The sequence below is a fragment of the Dermochelys coriacea genome, chromosome 3 (genome assembly GCF_009764565.3).
Source record: "Dermochelys coriacea isolate rDerCor1 chromosome 3, rDerCor1.pri.v4, whole genome shotgun sequence".
NCBI lineage: Eukaryota > Metazoa > Chordata > Testudines > Dermochelyidae > Dermochelys > Dermochelys coriacea.
The window spans coordinates 198,059,741-198,081,444 of record NC_050070.1 but is presented as its reverse complement, the minus strand read 5'-3'; the positions used below and the strand labels follow the sequence as shown (position 1 = coordinate 198,081,444).

Below are 21,704 nucleotides of genomic sequence, written 5' to 3'. Positions count from 1 at the left end.
ATGGGTTACTGTCACTTGTGCTTATTAACTCTGGGAGGGGAGATTATCAGTGTATTATATAGGACTTGATTCTCATTTTCATACACTAGCTCCCCTTCGTACTTTTCCGGTTGTGTGAACAGGACTTAAAATCAATATAAATGCAATTGGCCAAAGTAGTGTAAAGAAGTCTTAGTGTAAATGAGAATTAGGCTGTACAGTCTTTAAGTTTACTACAGAACTGTCCATTGGTTGTTAGGAGGTACTGATAACAGATTATTTTAGATGCGACCAGACGCACCTTCTGAGCATCATCGTTGCTGCTGCTGAAATTTGACATGCTACACAGTATGCTGACAGAACCTGTAATTATCTGATTCCGCAAAATACTGGAGCATACGGGTAGTCCTATTGATGTCAGTGCAGCTACTCATGTGCTTAAAGTTTAGGCAAATGCTTAAGCACCCTGCTGATTTGGGGCCCTAAATATGCACCAGTGAATCTTGGTTGTGACTGTAGTAATTGCATCATTCCTCTTGTTAAATGTGAATACATCAGTCCAGCTGAAAGACAGTTAAAAGGTTTTCAGAATTCACTTTCATATTCCTTTGTTTTTATGATGTTAGAAGAGCATTTCTGAAAAGGAACAGTTGATATCATGAACTGTTCGGAATTCAAACTGCAGAAAAGGCACGATTCGGAGGCCTAGAAACTGTTAAACAAAAGTAGTTCCAAATATTAGGATTGCAGTTAATTAACTATTCCAAGATTGCTCAGTATCTTGTGTATAGTTTAAGTTTTATGCACCAGATCATTACCAAAGTTTGAAAAATGAATATCAGTTGTAAGCAGAATATATATCCATGTAAATTGCATTCATCAGGAGAATTGCACAGTGTAGGCTGTGAGCTTTTGACAGTGCAATCATAATAGCTTTTCAGCTGACTCACTTTGTGGCTGAAGAACATTAATAATTTTCTTATGTCTTTAATTACCATAAGGTCGTATGCTTATGTCCATAATAGGTACTAAATATTATACCATTGATAGATTTTTAACCATGCTTTTCATTGTAGGCTATAAACATAATATAGCAGCCCATGATGAGTTCCGAACATTTTTTCTAACCTGCTGCCATTAACAGGAGCAGCAAAGTAAAATCAAGTTTTTTTCAGGCTATATTTACTAGTGGATTATATTCTTTTATTTTTCTCTTATCGGGGTGAGCAAAAAGAACAACACAATTGCTAAATAACCCTCTCAATTAAGAGATTTTTTTGTCCATTTTAGAGAAATAAAACCCAGTTCCAAAACCAGAAAGATATTAGAAGTCACTGCATGTTTCATAGCAATAAATGTGACCTGGGACCCTGGGCGGAAATGATAATACTACTTAGAGGCTCGCTAATAACTGTGGACAGCTCCATGAGTCTTTTTATTTTTCTGTGTACTCTGTGGATTATAACATGGTAGCTTTTAGTATAGACTAATGTACTGGAAGCCAGTAAGTTCATTTAATAGAAATACATTAGAACCAATGCTCTCCTCTAATCAAATTGTCAGCTATGATGTAGATAATGAGTGTGCATGTTGGCACTGTTTATCTGTCATCCCTAATGAAGATTATATTTTATGGCATCTCAGACCAGACCAGTTATCCTATGGCCTGATTAATGAGTTGTCACTATTTTACTGAATATAGGTAATCAGAAGCAGCAGTAGAATCTATCACATTTGGCATCCAAGTAATGTGGAACATTCAACATGCGACAAATCAAATTATTAGGAACCTTAAGATACTTGATTTTTTAATAAATAAGGCTTTACAAAATTGCATTCAATCCACATAAAAAATTTAACTATTATTTCTTTAATAATTGCAGAGTTTATTCAAAATCATTCCATTGAGGGCAGTCACTGAAGTGGGATTTCAGGCATCTGTTGGAAAAGAATTGATGTTCTAAGCTTTTCTTAGATTATCTTTGGTCTTTTCAGGTTTTTTATTATTATTATTATTATTATTATTATTATTATTATTATTACTATTTTTATAGTTTACCTCCTTATAGGTTTGCCACATTGATTACCATACATTTTTTGTGGATCTTGACCCCGGAATGCAGTTGAATGCTTTTTGAGTAGGAATTGATAGAAATATTTCTCTATGAGCAACATTGCCAGTAAGTGTGAAAACCAACCAACCAAACTACCTCATCACTTAATGAACTCTTCCTGTTTTAAACCAGATTATTTTGCTTGATAATGAAGTTCTGTTTAATAAATGAACAATCTTTAGCCAATTTTGTCAATGTCAGTGTTCTAAGCAGTTGCTAGACAAGAAGAGGTCACTTTACTTTTTTCTTTTTGAGTGTACTTCAACCTTTGCTCCCCATTTTGTCATGCTTGGTGTCCTAAATTCTTTTCTCTCCATATAAATGTTGTTTTCTCATAATCTACTCATTTTTATTATTTGCAATTATCACCGTTACTATCAACACGTTTCATGGGTTTCCTACTCTTTGTATGGAATAGTTCTGCTCGAATTCCATGTTTTCTCTTATTTTTGTAACTTGCATTATATGACCCCTGGTTTTAAATTACTCCCCAATATTTGTTTATTTTTCATATAGATTATTAAAAACTATTAACATCTGTGAATTTATCTATTAGGTCATCTCATAGTCTTCGCTTGTCCAGTAATGATGAAACCCATTACAGCTTCCTCACACCAGATTGGTAGATCATCCTAGTAGACCTGAAGTCAGCAAAACACTGAAGCACATATTTAAAATTAAACCTATTATTCAAACCTCTGCTGTGCATTGGACAGTGATGGACTTAAACATGCGTTTAAATGTTTTGCTGAATCAGGGCCATAATTCCCATATAAATAAACAGAACACTTACATTAAATCATAGACATTAGTTTAATCCTTTGAATCTGGTATGTTTGCCCTGTTTTACTCCAGGAAATCATTAGACTGAAGGCTGCAATAATTTGTCCATAAATCATGAAGGCCACATTCTGCTACCCTTAAAATCAATGGGATTACTTGAGTAAGATACTTCTCAGTGTGAGCAGTTATCAGAATCTTACCCAATTTATTTCCTAGTCACTGTGTTCCTACTCTAATTTAACCTATGCTTTCTTAATATATTCAATGCTTCTTTGCTAGTTTAAGTACAATTTGTGACCATTAGGCTATGTTTTCTACATGCTCACTAAAATGTCTACGTCTTTTTTAAGTGACAGCAAACCCTATTATTTGCTATATCTACTTAATAGTTTTATTCAAATCTTTTACATGATTTAGATACAAGAAAGATCCCAAAAGTGTCCCTGGAGACTGATAGGAACCAAGTCAGACATTTACAATTTTAGAGCAAGAGACAGTCAAGAGACTAGTGTATCTGCCACCCCTTTGAGCCTACCACTGGTACTTCTCATTCACTCTTCTTTCCAATAATTGTCCAATTCATTTTTAAACTGTTTATATAAATTGCACTGATTGCTGCTCTGGGCAGTTCTCTCTTTGTTTCTATTACTATCTGTGTAAAGAATTGCTTCCCAAATTTCTTTTTGATGGAGCTGTCTTCACTTAAGTTCACACTCCCTCGTTTTTATGTTTGCAGTAGCTCAAATAGCCTTGTAGCAATTATGCTTTCTATTCACCTGAGAATTTTGTACATCTTAGTGAGACCCACTCATAATCTCTTATTTTCTAAGGAACACAAACCTGGTTTCGCTAACCTTTTTGATGTTGAGATGCTTGATTCTCCCTTTCATTCAGTTGCCCTCCCTCCAATGCGTTCTCCATTTTTCAAATACTTTTAATTAAGGCAACAAGTGGTGAACACAGTAAATTAAACATGTCTTATCTAATCTCTATCAGTAGTAGAATAATTGACTCTGATTTGTATTTAACTGCTCTATTTATACATCCTACAATTTTGTTATCATTTTGATCCTATTTTAAGCACTAAAACATGATGTGTTAATGCCATGTGTGCCCTCTGTTACTCTTGATTACTTTTGTAATCCCTTATATACCTACATTGTCTCTTCTGTGTTTTATTTTAAATCTTGTTTAATGACAGTAGGATAAAATACATGTTCCTGGGGCATTTACTGTATTAATTTACTATGGAACACTTATCTAATTTTGTTTCCCATTTAAGTGAATCCTGCCATGTCTCTTCTCAATTCCGGCTCCTCTGTCCTGTTTCATGTCTCATTCTACTCCTATGCTGACTCCATTAAGCTTAGGGATTTTGGCCTAGCCCCTATAAATAATGCTCAGATTTTGTCACGGATATTTTTATTAAAAATCATGGGCAACAAACAAAAATTCACGGAAGCCTGTGACCTTTACAGTGATTTTTACTACAAATATCCCTGACAAAAGGGGGAGGGAGGAGCACCCACAGTGCTCTGGGGTCCCTCACCTCCACCACTGAGGCCGAGCTGCAGTGGGGTCCCCTCACTGCCTGCCACAGCTGGGCTTGCTGTGAGGGAGTCCCTCCACCGTCTGCCATGGCTGGGCTGCGGCAGAAGGATCCCTTTCTGCAGGGGGCCTCTGGTGGGCATGCAGGGGGGCTTCTGCTCCAGGGGCTCTGCAGGGGAGCTCCTGGCCATGCCGGAAGAGCGTTGATTGACTGTTTTGCCCTGCAGCCCGGAATTGCTGTCAGCCTGCATGGTTGCATTGATACAAGCCATTTTGTATTATACACTGAAAATAATAGCATCGAGTGAGAGGCCCTTTTACTGTGATAAGTTAGTGGAACTTGAACTATCTAACACCATTATTGCCTTTCCTTATAGTGTCTCTTGATTATAGTTCTTGCAATCCATATCAATAATGTAAAAGCTGACTCCTTTTTATGTTTTCCTCTCATTTTTTTAAGATTGTAAACACTTTTACACTTTCTAGTCCTACTTTCACTGCTTAATACTTGTTTGTCTGTCTCTCTATCTAGTAAGCTTATGAGCTTTCCCCTACTTTCTGCTGGCTTCCATACTATCTTGCCATATGCCTGCCACTTCCCATGTCCTCTGCTCAATCCAGGAATTTTATTTTCTAAGACAATTTGTCATATATCTAAAATATTGATGTCTAGCTGGAAAATGTGCTTTTCCTGAGTTGCAGTGAAGGGCATAATTATCTGAGTGGAGCCACAGGAGACATGTGACAAAGTAGTAGGACAATCCCTTCATTTCTTCTGCCACTCAGCTGCATTTACAAGGAAATTGAGATAACAGGTCAGTTTTCACTGAAAGGCTCAGGTTGGAAATGCCTGATTTTTTAAGTGCAAGTTATCAACTTGTCTGGCAGGTAGTAAGTAATTTAAATTTCAGTTTTCCACACCAGCATTTTATTTGTACTGGGCTGTTGAACAATAAAAATGTCTTAATCTGCCCCTGTTTTCACAGCTTGATCAAACCAGCCTCAGATGGCTTCTTTTCAGATCCTTTCTTTTCAGATATAACCCATCTTTCTAACTGGGGACTATGCTTATTTACATTGACACGTTTGCAGAATAACTTGTAAAAGAATGTATGGTAAATGGCCAGTTTATTTTTCCTGAAGGGTATCCTCTGACAAATTAAATGATTCCACTTAAGGGTCAGGCTTTACTGAGATTGGGAAGAACAGAGATTTTGACATTTTGTTATGATAAATCTTCATAAATAAGAGGAGTTTCAGTTATCCACTAAAGCAAAACACAGTTTGCTAGTATAATGATGCTAAAAAATTTCAGCACCATACTTTGACAACTATTTTGGGTACACGCTGGATATGCTATTTAAAACAAGTGTTAATAAGATTTAAAGTTCATATCAAGAGTAAATTGGATTTGAACTTGTGGGATTGGAAGTGCTATTAACTACTTATTTAATTTCCTTTTTGATTGAAGTATGCAAGATTCAGAAACTGCATAATTGGGAGTGAAATGCAAATTATAGATGTTAGCAGAAAATAATATTTTTTAAAATTCTTGTTTGACAATTAATTTTATGATCTTTTTAAAGCATGAGGAACATGATAAAACCTAGGCCATTATTAGTTTATTTGATTAACACAATAATCTAACCAATATTGGAGATGAAGGACTTGATTTTCATTTACACTGAGTTCCCTTTATGCTGTTGTGGCTGTGTAAAAGGGCCTAAAGTGGGTGTAAATAACACAATTTGTATAAATGAGAAACCACCCTAAAAATAGGAGCAGGAGATGGGAAAATAAATGTAACCTTTTGGAGATTTTCTGAGAAATGATTATATTTTGGTCTATTATACAATCTTGTAAACATTTGCCAATGTGAGTAGTCTTATAGAGAGCAGTGCATTTATTCACATGCTTGTTTGCAGGATCAGGGTCTTATATTGTGAGTATGTTGTTGTCCTTTTCTACATGGTTTAAAGTAGGTTTTCCTAGGATGCTGTCCTCTAGCACTGTTTCTATTTAAATTTATTTAATCTTTGATGTGGAATGTGACTGATACCCTGTACAGTTAATGCAGCATTGGAATAAGTGAAGACTCACTGCAGGATGGGTCCACATACTTCATTTTGAGCTCCCAAAATCTGTACAATATGGCCAAGAAAGAAGTTAAGTAGCCAGAGCAAAGTGACCAACTGCTGATATATACAGTACCAGAAAAGTGAATATAGTTGTAAACCTACAGGATAAAAATATATATCTATATCTATATATATTTCCAGATGTATCTCATCTCTTGCCAAGTAAATGATTTCTACAAAAATTATGCTGAACGAATTACTGCATCTAGGTGAGGAGAAAAATTCTCCATCCTTTAAAATTTGATGCAGAAAATGTTGAGATAATGCAGGATATGTCATGCCAGACGAACGACACATGCATTCATTTTTAGCATTTTATGTAGTGGAGATTGATGTCATACAGAATGATCTAATATGAAGTGAAAAACAGAGGCCATTTTAAGTACTGAATACAGGAAGTTTTTTCTTTCTTTTTTTCATTTTCCAAAATGTAGTGGCATTTTTGAGCTCATATCTGTCTGGAAGCATTTCAGCTTTCAACTGTTGTAGATTTTCTGAATAAATAACTGCTGGTCTGTGTGACCCTTTACTATGTTTTTATCACTACTGTAGGCAAGGTGAAAAATCAATCTGAATAATATAGAGAAACCAAAAATCAATACTGCATTTGTTAAAAGATCAAACTAACTAGATTAAATGTGCCTCAGATAGTATCTTGCTTTTCACCCAGCCTTCACGGGGTCAGGGTACTGTAACGTCTTTCCAGTTTTCCAAATAAGACTTTAGGAGAAAATGATAAAAGGAAATTTTTGTATCTGAATTTTTAAGAAGGCACTAAGCATATGTGTATTTTTTAGCTAGCTCCCAATGCTCTCTTAGGAAATCTTTGATTTTCTTTGCAATCTTGTTAGAAAGGAGATAAGAACTGTGCTTAAGTAGAAATAATGCAACACTTTTTTGTTTCTTCTTGTATGCGTAGAGCCTTTACAGAGTACTCTGTTGCTTTCTGATAATCCCACTAGGTTCAGGGCTGCACTGGAAAGCAGAATAGCTAAAATGACTGTGGAAGTGGTTTTAAAGGGCAGTGCTGATATGACAAGGCTAGGGTGTCACCTTTTTTTTCTCAAGTCTTTAGTGGAATTGAGCAGCTTGTTTTCTTTCTATATTTTTTAGTCATTGTCCATGTATAATTTCATTATTCTGCAGGAGAGCAAAGAGAGAGACCTGCAAGGATGGGATAGTTACATGGATCTGCAGATGGACAGGAGATGTGGGCTTTTATTTGCCTCTGAACAGAAGGAGTAAAATTCTGGCCCCATTGTAGCCAGTGGAAGTTTTGTCATTGACTTTACCTTAAGATTTCACCTTAGCAATCCGCTGAGAAATAAAACTAGTGTTCCACTAACTGTCTGAAGGCCAACTGGCTTGCTCATTCAATGAAGTCGTATTCTATCTCTGTTTATTTTTTTAGAATATTTCCCCCCATTGCTATAAAGCAGATAGATAGCTACTCTGGATACTTACTACAAGCATAATTCTACAACTCTAGGCTAGGTGGGCATAGGTGTCTCGGAGTCGTGAGCACTCTACCCTTCCTATATTGCTATATGGCAGACTTGTCCTGGCTAGATCCCAACTAGAAGGGAGGAAGGTCCTGGGGTTGCGCCAGTAGGGAGACGGCTGAGAACCACTTCTCTAGACTATAGTCATTTAGAGTTTGTGTGAATGGATTGGATTTATAGTACTATAGACTGATATTTTTATCACTAAATATATGTCCTTGCAGTATAGGCAGGTACACTTTGGGAAAGTGGGATCATTTTTTGTACACTTTTGTTCAATAAAGAACAGCAAGGCACATGCATTTAAATCAGTGGATAGAAATGGCTGTTTAACCTTTTGGAATCTTAACTATACATGAAGCCAGTGTCCTATTGCTGTTCAATTCAGTGTATGATGGGGATTTCACAGTTGATTAGTGGTTTGCACCTTTATTCAGATTACTTTTTGTTATATTATGTCATAAGCTTGGAAGATAATTTGGCTTGTTCAGAAGTTAGAAATATATAGATGAATCATAAATATTAATATTATTAATAATAATAATAATAATAATGAATAATTGTGTGTATGTCTAAATATTTATGTATGGACACACAAACATTGCATCTGCCCTCACATGCATGTATCTATATATGCACACGTGATATTGATGGATATTATTATCTATACCTACAAATATAGATGTATGTATTTAAGAATCTCTCTCATATTGAGTAATTTACTAAATATTTGCATTATGTGTGTGTGTTCTAACTGCATATATACAGCCCTGCATTGTCAGGGCAATGAGAGCTGCAAAAGTCCCCTTTCAGTGTTTGGTGACATTCCCTTTGTTATTCCACTATTGTGCTCTGCTTGATGTTCTAACATTTCCCATGTGCATTGCAGAAATACTCTGAGCAAAAAAAAACCCATTACATAACACATTAAGCATCACAGCTGAGAAGAAATTGATTGTCAGTGTAGCTCCAAAGAGAAGACTGTCTGTTATATTTTTTTAAAGGAATTTTAGAGCACTGAAGAACCTCTGACGTGGCCACTACACAAAGCTCTCTACAAACATTAAAGAGAAATTAAGCCAAAATCCCATATTGCTCATACTGTAGAAAAATGATATTCTTGCAGAGAAAGATGTGATTCTCCAGAAAACCTGAACTGTAATATGTCTCCTGCATGAATGTATGTCCTACAACTCATAGAAAAACTGCATCTCCCAGTAGTTGCCAGTGTAAATGTCCTTTCAGTAAAATTCCCCAATTTGTAACAGCAATAGTATGAGTACATCAAACAGCATAAGCATAGACTTCATTTTGCATCTTTTCCACACTGGAAATGTATAGCATGTTTGTGGTAGTCTCTCTATTAGAGCTGAGTGAATAAATGATTTTTTGGGTTCGTTGGCAGAACTGAAAAAAAATAGTTTCAGGGTAAATGAATTTTTTTCCCCAGATTTTTTGTTTAGTTTAGGTTTTAGGTATGGTTATTCCCCTGTTTGTTTTTCTTTAAATGAATCGAGCTAAATTTCTACGCAAACCATTATTCTGAAACAAAGGTGAAATGTTTTCTTTTGAAAATGTTTAAACAAAGTTTTTAGACATTTTCAATTTCTTTTTTCTGAAACTCCTTGCCAAATTCAACTTGAATTCACAAATAGTCTGGTCTCTCTAAAACTACATTTTCCAGCTAATGAATGATTCATCTGAAAAAAATTGCCTAGTTCTACTCTCTATCGCTACTTACTCATATGGCTCCCATAACGATAGTATCTGGTGCCTATGTTCACCTTGTGCTGTTAATGTGATTAGAATGTCATTTAATTTCCTTAGAATATCAATATACCACTTAGAATGAATTTGGACAAAATGTAATGTGTGTTTAATAGGTACAGTTGGTGACATGTTCTTTTGTCTTGTACCTTTTTTAGGTGTAGACTGGCCTGAGACACTGATCTCTAGTTGATCCCTTGGCTTGAAATCGTAGGCACTGCTCTGCCTAGCAACACTTACAGACAAAATAGCTGAAATTCAGGATGATGAATGTAGATTGCTATGCTGATTTGACAAGAGATTACTCTCAGTCTAACAATGAGTCCACATTGGCTTATTTCTCTGACAGGCTTTGCTTGAGCCAGCCTTGTTGTAAGGAAAGTCAGTGTGTCTCAGCCCACAGATTATCTTGCTTTTGCTAGCCAGATAAGGAGAGTGACACCTGCGGTACCTGTTTGATGCTGATGCCTTCTGATACCTGTTTCTTTGGTGCGGCTGAACCTGTGGTGATCCATTTGTCCAAAGTGTGGCTCTTTATGAGGGGAGGGTACTTAATTTTTTTCAATCCACTTCCCTCTCTGGAAGCATTTTGGGTTAGGATTGGTTCAATCTGCTTCCTCACTGGATTTCCTAGGTTCATATTTATTGTAATTATTGCCCTCTACCAATTGCCCGCTTACCATCTGTGAGTTGTGTTGAATGTACTTGCAGTCACTCTTTCAAAAGTGTATTTAGTTTTCAACTGCTGCTGGTGAGGTCATGAATTTTCTAAGGAGGAGAGATTTAAAAGGCACATTCCCCTGCTTAACAGGAATAGTGAGCCATGATCATTTCTTGAGAAATTTTCACATATGCATTATGTGAGATTTCTTACATTTCTTTTGTCTGTGGTGGCATTTGACACAAATGCTAATTAATTGTCACCTTGGTACATGCCACAACCTACACTAATATATCTGCAACCTTGCTACCTAGATGTCAGGGAAGTAACTGTTTTACTAATATTGCATTCAACGATATTAGTGAGAGAAACTTGTTTTTAGGGGGGGGGAGAAGTTGTGAGGTTCGTTGTGGCTGTGTGAGTTAAAGAAAATAGTTCATTTGGCAGAAAGCCCATGTGTCCTATCCCTCTCATCTACTCTGATTGATCCAAACTTTCTTTTCAAGGTGAGAATATAAGTCAATACCAAGAAAAATGGCCATGCAAGCAGCATGCATGTCAATGAGTCATCTCATGCCTCTGGCAAAAAGGCTACGCTAGTTGGTAAAACACTAGCATCTTTGCTTCCAAAAAGGTCAGATTTACCATTGTAATGAGTTACTCCAGCATTAGGTGATATGATCTTGCAGTTTTCACAGCTGAAGGACAACTGCAGGTATTGCAAGCTATGCCTGAGATAGGGTTATCATATATGGCTCTCTTGTCTCTTTATACCATCATATCTGATGGATAGACTTGTACTATTATGATTACAATGCCCTCAATAGCTAAGCTTAATCCACATGACCATAGTGAAGCTCAGTTGTTCACTGTTCTGTTGTGTATTCAGAACACATTTTCATCCCACATGCATTAGTGTGTGGTTTCAGAACATTTTTGGGGCGAATGTTGAACACCTCTTTAAGATGAACCTGGAAAATAGTCTTTATTGCTACACCAGCACCACCACCAGCTGCTGCTTTTTCTCATTGCTACATACTAAACACTTCAGGACTGGCAAAATTAACCAGCCAAAAATAATGCCTGCAGAAATAGTTTGTGTGTAATTCCAAAGTACATCAAAATAATTTATTGAGTTACTAGTATTAGATTTTACTTTCAACATTATTGAATAGAGTTGAAAAGTTTGTAAAACAAATATAAGATATTCTATTTATCTTTTCATATTGATAAAACAGCAGGAATCAGGTGTGATTTGCGAATATTGTAGAAATCTACTAACTAGCACATCTTGCTGCATACAGAAAAATGTAGTTACATCTTAGTTACTTGTTTGATTATCAGAGACTCATAAGAATACTTTGTCCAGACTTGTATTCACTTCTTTTTCATAATTGTTTGAAAGCAAAGCATTAAAATATGTAAATTACTGTATTAAGGACAAAGAGATCCCTTTTTTAGAAGCCACAAGAGAGTAAGAAGCTGTCTGAAATGAATCAGTAGCTATACAGCAGATGGATTATGTTTGCAAGCTCCATTTCAGACTTGTTTCCTACTATGGGTAGGTTTATAGACAACACTAGGAGTCTCCATTAAACTGACTAAATTTGCCACTTATCCATTGTTTAAAGTCATTGATGTGAATCTCTTCCCTGGCATTTGTTTCAGTTAATATTGTATGCTAGTAGAAATTGCCTGTTTCTATCATCTTGAAGTGCATCATATTAAATGTGGACTATTTAGTATTTGTGTGTGCTGTTAATAGGCTGGTTTAGTTGCTTATTAACTGACAGTAACATTTTTCACCCTTAGTACTTAACTTTACTCTGGGTCAATCCTAAGTAATAAAACCTTAGTGTCTCTGTACAATCTCGAAGTCACTAAAATAGAACTCCATTAATATTCTCCCACAAGATCCTCATTATACTGTTACTCACTGGACATTTTCCACATACTGCACAGGCAACTTGGGCATGCAATACCATTTAACAATAGCATGGATGTTCCTTTGGTAAATTCCCACAGCACAAGAAGCTGAATATTTACCCCAGAGTGTCTGCTATGGGAAATGTCATCAGGTTCTCCATAAATTAATGAAGGAGGGGAGTTTTGTGCTCTCTCTTTGTCCTCAGAGTAAATCATGCAAATCATTTTCCAGGAAATAACAGAAGACAGAGTGGAGACCCCAACATATATCCTCAACGACCATCCCTTTCACCTCACCCCTACTCAACATCCTCCTTCTCTAAAAAGATCTGCTTCTCTTTTATATAATCTCTTTCAAATGATTGAAAGTAATTCTTTTATCATCTCTCCTCCAGAGAATTATGACAATGGTAGTTGGAACAGCTTGCATAGCACAGAATTTGTTTGAGAAACCATTTAGCTGGTCACTGTTGTAATTCCCAGGAAGAAAGAAGATAAAATGTCCTGAAACAGATACCAGAGCATGTATGTTTGAAGATCTTTGAAGCTTTCACAGGCTGTCACCAAGGGTAATAGATATATGCAAAGGTGTATAAAGGATGCAGTTAATTCATAAGGAGAGCTGGTTGGGAATTTTTCGATAACACTTTTTTCCATTAGAAGAAGACGATTTATCAAAACTGAAACTTTTCACCGAAATGTTTTAATTTCAATGAAACTTCAGATGTGAAGGCTTCTCAGATGCAGGATGGAATTGAGAGCGAGTGCCCAGAAAAGCCAATAGCCCAGTGATTAGGATGCTCATCTGGGCTGTTGGGAGACCCAGGTTCAGGTCCATGTTCCAAAGGGAAAGGCAGGGAAGATCCTTGAAGCTAGGTCCCCCACAGCCCAGGCAAATGTTCTACTACTGAATTATGGGTGTATTCTGCTGTGACATCAGAGTAGTTTGACTTCTATATTTGGGGAGACAGCTCCAGTCAGGCCAACAGGGATGTGCATGGGGGAGGGGACACACCTACCTAAGGCTTGCAAACTACACCTGTGGCTGTGGGTTTTCTCCTCTTCCTCCTTTTTAATGAAAATTATTGAAAAGTCTCGTTTTTGTTCCACATAGGAATGAAAACAAATGGTGAAACCTCAAATTTTTTTTACACAACTCAATTCTTCTTTTCCACCCAGCCCTAGTCATAACTGTTTTTTTTTTTAAAACTAGGGAGCATGTAAGGGCAAAACCGATGAAAGATCCTTTTGATTCTCTTTTTATTTAAATTAGCTATTGCAAGTGTATTTTTAAAACATGCACCTTTTTTGATAACACACTTTTGGAAATCAAGAGAATGAACATACCAGCATATATACCAATATTCGCTAAAGACAGACAGCTAGCCAGTCTCAAATAGTATGAAAAGAAACCAGTGGCTGTGAAGACTGAGCAAGTATGTATAGCAGCTTCTGAGTCTTTTATTAATGTTAATATTCTGGGATAATAGAAAAAGAAACTTACAGGGAAGTGGGAATAGGCTTAGGCCTGATCTACATTTAAAAGTTTGACATAGTTACAGCTCCACACCCCTGAGTGCTACTATGTGGACATAATCTAATTCCCAGTGTAGATGCAACTAGGTTGATAGAAGAATGCTTCCATCAAAACTGGCTGGCATCACTTGCGGAGGTGGAGTCCCTACAGTGATGGAAAACCCCTTTCTCTCGCTGTAGTGAACATCCGCACCACAGGGGCTATGTCACTCTAGCATCCATGGCATAGTTATGGCTGAAGTCCTTTCCCAGTCTGGCACAAAACAAATGCACTGGGTGAGTGCCCACACTCACCCCACTTTCTGGAATTCTTTTATAAGCTGTGTGAAATAACAACAGGAGAACAAAGCTCATGTCCTGAAGTTAGCCTAGAGTTTTTTCTTTCAAATCCTGTAGGAACTGTCTGTCTCAGACCCTAGTTCCTTCTGCCATCTTAAATCCAATGTAGGATTAATGAGCCACACCTATCTCAGTGAGTCAGCAGAAATTCATCAGAGTATTTATACAGCATGCCAGCTTTTAACCTGGTGGGTGCAATGTAAGCCCCTGCCAACTGTGATAGGAATATTGTTATATGTAAAGGAAAAGATTTTAAAATGGCTACTGCTAACAGAATGTGAGTGGTAATTCGCAGTTCCAGCAGAATGGTGAAGGTCGGATCAAAATTTCCATTTCACCTAAGATGGCTCTCAATGTTTTTACATTGCTGCACAGTATTATTTCCAAGATGCTGCCATTTTAGCCACTGGAGAATCTGGGAAAAACAGTTCCATATTAGGGGCTGTGTGTGGAAATAAACTTTTTTCTTTTAAATTAAATTTAAACTTCACAAGAGAAATACTACCCCTCCCCCAAATAATTCAAATAATGTGCTGTGTGGATACAGAGTTTGCTTGTACCTTATGGCTAATGCTCCCTTGGCTTTTTGTGCCTTTGTCCTTTTCAGTATTCTGGAGGAACACTCACCGCAGTAATATGGGCCAATGTCGATCTTATTACTTTACCTGTTTTATCTTTTGTGAAATTGAGCTGTTAGTCAGAATTGTTTAAGCTGCTGCTCCAGCAATTGGTTAACCATGATGCTCCTCAAACTCATTTCTTTCAAGTAATTTGATTCCCACGTGCTCACTGAGATTGCTTTTTTGCAGAAAGGAAACGGTATGTCTGTGGGAGGGAGAGCGGGAGGGAGCAGACAAGGACTGTTGTGGCTGAGAAATGCAGATTTAAGATAAAAACAAAACAAAAGCATGTTTTAAAAGATCACATTGCACTTCATCTCCCTTCACCTAAGTCTATAAAGCAAAATGTTTTCATGTTCACTGGAATCAAGCACATGTAGGGCCTTTCGTGCCGAGAGAGTACAAAATAGCAAGTGAAATTCCATCCTTCTCTCTTTGTTCATAAGTTATGCCTAAAGCCGACGTGATTGTCTTTTTCAGTAATATCGCCAGGAAAAAATGTGTAAAATAATTAGGTTTATTTTATTTTTTTGGTAACAGTGGTCATAAAAGTCTCCTATAGATTTTAAGATAGTTCTTGAAATCATGAGTAGAGGTCAGGGTTTTTATTTTGTTCCCCAAGCTGTTTCTTTCACATCCTGGCTATTTAGTAGTGGTAATTGAGCACCAATTTTGTATATCAACTTCTATTTAAGATTAGTTAGTATGGAAGCATTTTTATAAATAATGTACAATTTACTCAGAGATTTATAATTCCATAAAATTGAGAATATTTTATCGCAGCTTTGGGCAAGAACCCTGCAGTGGGGAGGAAAATCAAGTCTTAAAGGTAAATCTTGCTAGAAGGAGACTTGTTCTGTAAATAAATATTCCATGCATAAACAATGGTAAAATTTACATGTCTGAAATTTGCTTGGCATTACTACCCAACCATTGTGTGCCCAAGCAAACATGTCAAATACAAGGCAGGGAAATGCTAGCCCAGTTTGATAGGAAGGGTTTTATTAATTTGCATGTAACAGATGTCTGTTATCCAACTGAAATGAAATTCATACAAAGAGTTGGATTCTTCCCTGGGGTGCATTTGCACACATTTGTTTGACGTCAATGTTATCAGCGTACAAATAAAGTACAATTTGACCCTCTGATACTGTTAAGAAGAGCCTGTTTTGAGTTCTGTTAATTGAAAATAGAATTGATCATTGGTTTGTGGTATGAGGAAATTGCTTTGATAACTTAGAGTCATAGACTCATAGAAATGTAGGCTCGAAGGGACCTCGAGAAGTCAAGTCCAGCCAACTGCACTGAGGAAGGACCAAGTAAACTTAACAGCATCTTTGTTAAATGTTTCAAGGACATGCAACTCTAGGGGATCGTACCAGCAAATTGCAGAGGACCCCCATTGATCAACTCCCATTGATTTCAATAAGGGTAGAAGGTCTTTGGCACCTCTCTGGTTTTGGGCCCTAAAAGGAAAGTTTATGCTTTAATAGGAAACATACAATGTTTGCATATATTGAATGTTAATACTAATCAAGTGCTATTAATGTCTGTTTGTGTTTTAACCTACTAAACTAATAGACAGTAGACATGTCATTTGTCAGTTCAAAACTGTGCACTTGATGAGGGTAAAATCCTTCTTTTGGGGAAATTATGTTATAGAGAAATGACTCAAAGTGAATGGACACTTCGTTTGAAGCATGTAAATAATTTTTCCTGTTTGGCTAACATTAAGGCACAGAAACATAATAACTAAAGTAATTCCAAAGGGGTGAGTTTCCTTAAATGTCATGGTCACTGCTCTGGCAATTATTGAGATCCTAATGTGAGTCTAAGTGTACCCTTTTACATTTGTACAGATGAGAATTAGGCCCATCAAGCTGCAAGGCAATGGACAATCAAAGCCATTGAGGGTTTTCTTTTTTCACTTTCAGGAAGTGGGGAACTGGTTCCACCTATCGGGTGTGTGAATAAAGTGTAAAATACTATACATGGACACTGATGTATATCAAACTGTGATAAAGGTGTTTCTGTCTAGCACTTCTGACATCTCAGTCATCCTTATGAGGCTCTCAGAGTTGGACTCATGGTTTTAAAGGCAACTAGATTTTAAAAAAGGTAGATTTTTAAAAACTCTTAAGATATTTCTAAAAGAGTTTTTTCTATATGTTATGAAGCATAAACATAATACACATTTGTGTGATATAAAGGTTTTATTTCCAATTCTGTGGTATGACCTGTACTCTACCACTCTTGAATAACAGAGTTTTGCCACACAGAGTTGATCAAAATATGGGTAAAAAAACTTGCCATGTTTTTTTTTTAAATTTAACACTTCAAAATTCCAAAAAAAATTGACTATGTATATGCCTGGAATAAAAAAGGGATGGTATTTTCATTAAAAAACTGCAAATCATCCTTCTTTAAACTCAAAATGTTGATAAAGAACTTTATCTAAAAATTTAAATTTGGAAAACTTATACCAACTATAATCCCCAGCTCCTGCTGATAAAAAAACATTGTAGCACATGACATTATGAGATCTTTTATATTTTCTGTATGTTTTTATACACACACAACTTACCTCTTTCTTCTTTTTATTTCCACTCTTTGTTCAGGTTTTCCAAATGAGCCTGCTGCTGTTATAGCCCTTACCACTATTAAGGAATGGTTGAACAAGAATCACAATGAGGTATGGAATGAAAGAAAACTTTCCTGATCAGATTTCAGGATTACTTAGTTTGACCCAAAATTGTGAAAGAGCATATCAATAAGTATGCAACTGATCCTTTGAAATTAGGACTATGTAAAATACAACAAAGCAGGTGCATAACATCAGTGGTAGTTTGGACTGTATATAGCAGGAGTATTATCATATTTAATAAGCTATACAGGGGTTAAAGGGAAATATATTCTATTTGAAACAATATTGTGCATTTCCTGTGCATTGTGATGCTTTTATGCAAAGTAAAAAAGCATCCTCTGTGTAAAGTTTTCCCTGAGAGACAAATGTTTCATATAATAATGAAGAGAATCCTGTAAAGGGAATGTATATAATGGGCTTCAATGGAACAGCTACCAGGGACAGTAGTTTATTAGGAGCTGGTTTACACCAAAGAGCTTTATGATGAAAATAATCTCTGAGTTTATTAATTTTTAGGTTTCTTTCACTTTATTATAGTATTACTTTTCATTGGAAACTGTCTACTTACTTAAAATTTCACACCTACGTCAAACATTAACAGACCTGAACTACTTCCACAGCTACACTGTCAAGGTGGTTATTTTTTTTTATGAAACAAAATGCTTTCAACAGAGTGCTTTCCATACCTCCTGTTCTGTTTCTCTTTTCTTCCTTTTTTCTTCTTCTTAACTCTGATAGAATATGTTAAGTGGCACTGAACTGGAGAAATGAACAGAAAAAAAGTGACTGAATGAATAAAATAATCATGATGTCTTAAATTTAACACATGCCTGTTTCCATATTTTGACAGCCAGCAGATTTCCAAGTGTCTAGTGTTGTTTAATACTTTTCTCGCAAAATGTTTAATTTTGCATAGCTCAGGTTAGAATGGTTTCCTAAATAATCATCTATATGATATTTCAGCTTGGAAATGTATCTTTGGGGTTCTGTTTACCAAGATTGTTCAGGGATATTAAGTGATAAAGTGAGCAAGTTATTGTCAGCAACTTTAGAGTTGAATGCAAAAATTGTATGCTGAGGTTTTTTTAAAATGGATGACCAAAGTTATGCTCTGAAGTCCATATTAAAGTCCTAAAAAACTGGCCTGACTCCCCAGAGTTCCACGTGTCTTCAAGACTCCAGCAGTGAAGTCAATAGGAGTTCTCGATGCTCAGCCCTTTTGAAAATCTGGCCATTTTTTTAGGTGTCTAAATTTTGCCTTACGAGTCTAACTTTATGCTTGTATTTTTGAAAGTCTGGGCTACTTGTATCTGGTTTATTAGTAGAAACTGAAAATATTCCAGCCAGCCCTATGTGTTTTGCCTGATCCTATTTCAATTTTGTGCTTTTTCACCGCAAATCTAAAAAAACAAACAACCTTTCATTTTCCAGAACTAAATCTGTGTGTCTCACAACTCGTGTGTACTATCTGCTTCAATTCCCTTCCTAATCATTTTTATTTTAATGGTGCTTCAGGGAGCCTGACTTCTTTTGGCAAAGTAGACTGCAAATTAGAGTAAAACAGATGGGCAAGGGTTCTTTAGACAAAAGCCATTTTCTCATCTTGCTCTATGGCTTGGGCTATTGTTTTTAAGACACAAAGAATATCTATTTCCCTGGACATTATCTGTACCCTCCCTTATGTCTGTCCCTTGCCTGACCTATATTTGAACCTTTCCTGTGTCCTGTTGGCTCCTTCTCTGGCTCCTTCTTCCTACTCCTCTCTGACTCAGTGTGCTGCCCCAGCGCTTTTCTAGCTCTCTCAATTAACTTGATATAATGTCCTCCCCAGGCTGTTAGAAACCCCTGCCTCTGCCTTGAATGGAGGCCTTGTTATGAGTTCAGAAGAGCTGTAGCAGTCATGGATCGCATTGGGAGTGCTTATCTTTCTGTTTTCAGAGTAGCAGCCGTGTTAGTCTGTATTCGCAAAAAGAAAAGGAGTACTTGTGGCACCTTAGAGACTAACAAATTTATTAGAGCATAAGCTTTCGTGAGCTACAGCTCACTTCATCGGATGCATTTTCTGTGTGTTTTACTTGAGTTGTAAACACTTAAGGGAAAGGAATGTGACTCAGTCTGTTTGTAAAGTGGCATGTAGTTTGCAGACTGCATATATTGGTGTAAATAATCATTAACATTGGGAACAGGCACTTGCTATCTCCTTTTCTTGCCTTCTCTAAACCAGTTCCTTCTAATTCTGAGCCTTCCAGCCTGCAGATCCCCCACCCCTTTATTTGCTCACTATAATCATCCCTTTCTTCTGTAAACTTTTCAGAGGCAGGACTGTAGCTTCCTATATTTTTGTGTACCACCTAGTGGTATGGAACCTGCATCGTGATTGGGGCCATTGGGTGCTGCCACAGTACAAATGTTTTTTAAAAAAAACGTGTTTACATCATCACTACTTCTAAAGAAGGACTGGAGGTTCAGTTGTGTCACTGTGTCTGTCTTGGATCCTTGTACAGCACCTCCCTATTATATTGTTGTGTTCCCTGGTGCTTAGGAGCACATCAAATCTAAGTCTTCAGTGTGATGCATTTTAAAGCATGTTGAATGCTAGATTATTGTATATCAGTGAATGCAACAATTCAGAAGTAATCACTTGGGCTGTTTGTTAATTTCTCGAGGAAAGGAGAGGTGCTTGATTTGGCTGAAGATCTGATTTGTGTGTGAAACCATACCAGTAGCAGAAACCCCACTGCGGACCATCAGTTAGTAATCACTGAACAGGTCTAACTAGTGTTTTAGAAAATAATTTTTTTTATATAAGTTGTATGGTTTTCCATAATCATTCTTTGCATAAAAGTGAGAAGAAAACCTTTGACATTTGGGAACCAGTTTGTAGAGTCATAAATTCCAAGGCCAGAAAGAACCATTGTGATCATCTAGTCTGGCTTCCTGGATAGCATAGGCCATAGAATTTCCCCCAAATAATTCCCTACATAATATCTATTAGAAGAATATCCAATATTGATTTAAAAATTGCCGTTGATGGATAATCCGCCATACCCCTTGGTAAGATGTTTCAGTGGTTAATTACTCTTAACGTTAAAAAATTAAGCCTTTTTCCTGTCTCAATTTGTCTCTCTTCAGTATCCGCCCAGGGAAATATTATGCCTTTCTGTGCTAGATTGAAGATCCCATTTTTAAATATTTGTTTCCCATGTCAGTTCTTTCAGACTATAAGTGTTTACTTTCACTTTGTTGAGCTAAATAGATTGAGCTCTTTGAGTCTATCACTATAAGGCACGCTTCCTAACCCTTTAATCAATCCCATGGTTCTTCTTTGAACCCTCGCCAATTTTTCAAAATTTTCAACCAGAAACAGTATTCCAATAGTGGTCAAACCAGTGCCAAATGCAGAGGTAAAATAATTTCATTACTATTACTTGAAATTGCCCTGTTTATACTTCCAAGGCTTTCATTTGCCCTTTTGGACACTGGAGCTCATGTTAAGCTAACTATCCACCAGCAACCCCAAATATTTTTCAGAGTCACTGCTTTCCAGGATACAGCCCCCATCCTGTAATTATGGCCTATATTCTTTTTTCCTAGATGTTACATTTGCATTTAGCTATATCAAAATGTATACTGTTCGTTTGTGCAAAGTTTGCCAAGCGATCCAGGTTTCTCTGTGTCAGTGTCCTGTCCTTTACATTATTTACCACTCCCTCAATTTTTGTGTCATCTGCAAACTTTATCAATGATAATTTTATATTTTCTTCCAGGTCATTGATAAAAATGTTAAATAGCACAGGGCCAAGAACTGAGCCCTCGAGGAGCACACTGGAAATATAAACACTCAATCATGACTTCCCGTTTAAGATTAAATTTTGACACCTATCAGTTCATCTGCTTCTAATCCATTTAACATGTGCCATATTAATTTTGTAATCAAAATGTTGTGCGGTACCATGTAAAATGCTTTACAGTAGTCGAACTACATTACATCAACAATATCACCTTTGTCAACCAAACTTGTTGTTTCATCAAAAAAGGCATCAAGTTAGTTTGATAGAATCTATTTTCTATAAACCCAAGTTGCTTGGTATTAATTATATTACCCTCCTTTAATTCTGTATTGATCAAGTCCTCTTCCTCAAATCAG

At 36.6% G+C, this 21,704-nt stretch overlaps 1 protein-coding gene across 4 annotated transcripts in view; it reads left to right on the top strand.

The window, feature by feature from the left end:
• MACROD2 (mono-ADP ribosylhydrolase 2) overlaps positions 1 to 21,704 on the top strand; it is a 1,347,099-nt gene that overhangs the window by 960,434 nt on the left and 364,961 nt on the right. For all 4 annotated transcript variants that reach the window (XM_038394327.2, XM_043512065.1, XM_043512066.1 and 1 more), the window contains exon 8: positions 17,532 to 17,605. In XM_038394327.2, coding sequence (XP_038250255.1) covers positions 17,532 to 17,605 — 74 coding nt within the window. The remainder of the gene's footprint in view (positions 1 to 17,531; positions 17,606 to 21,704) is intronic.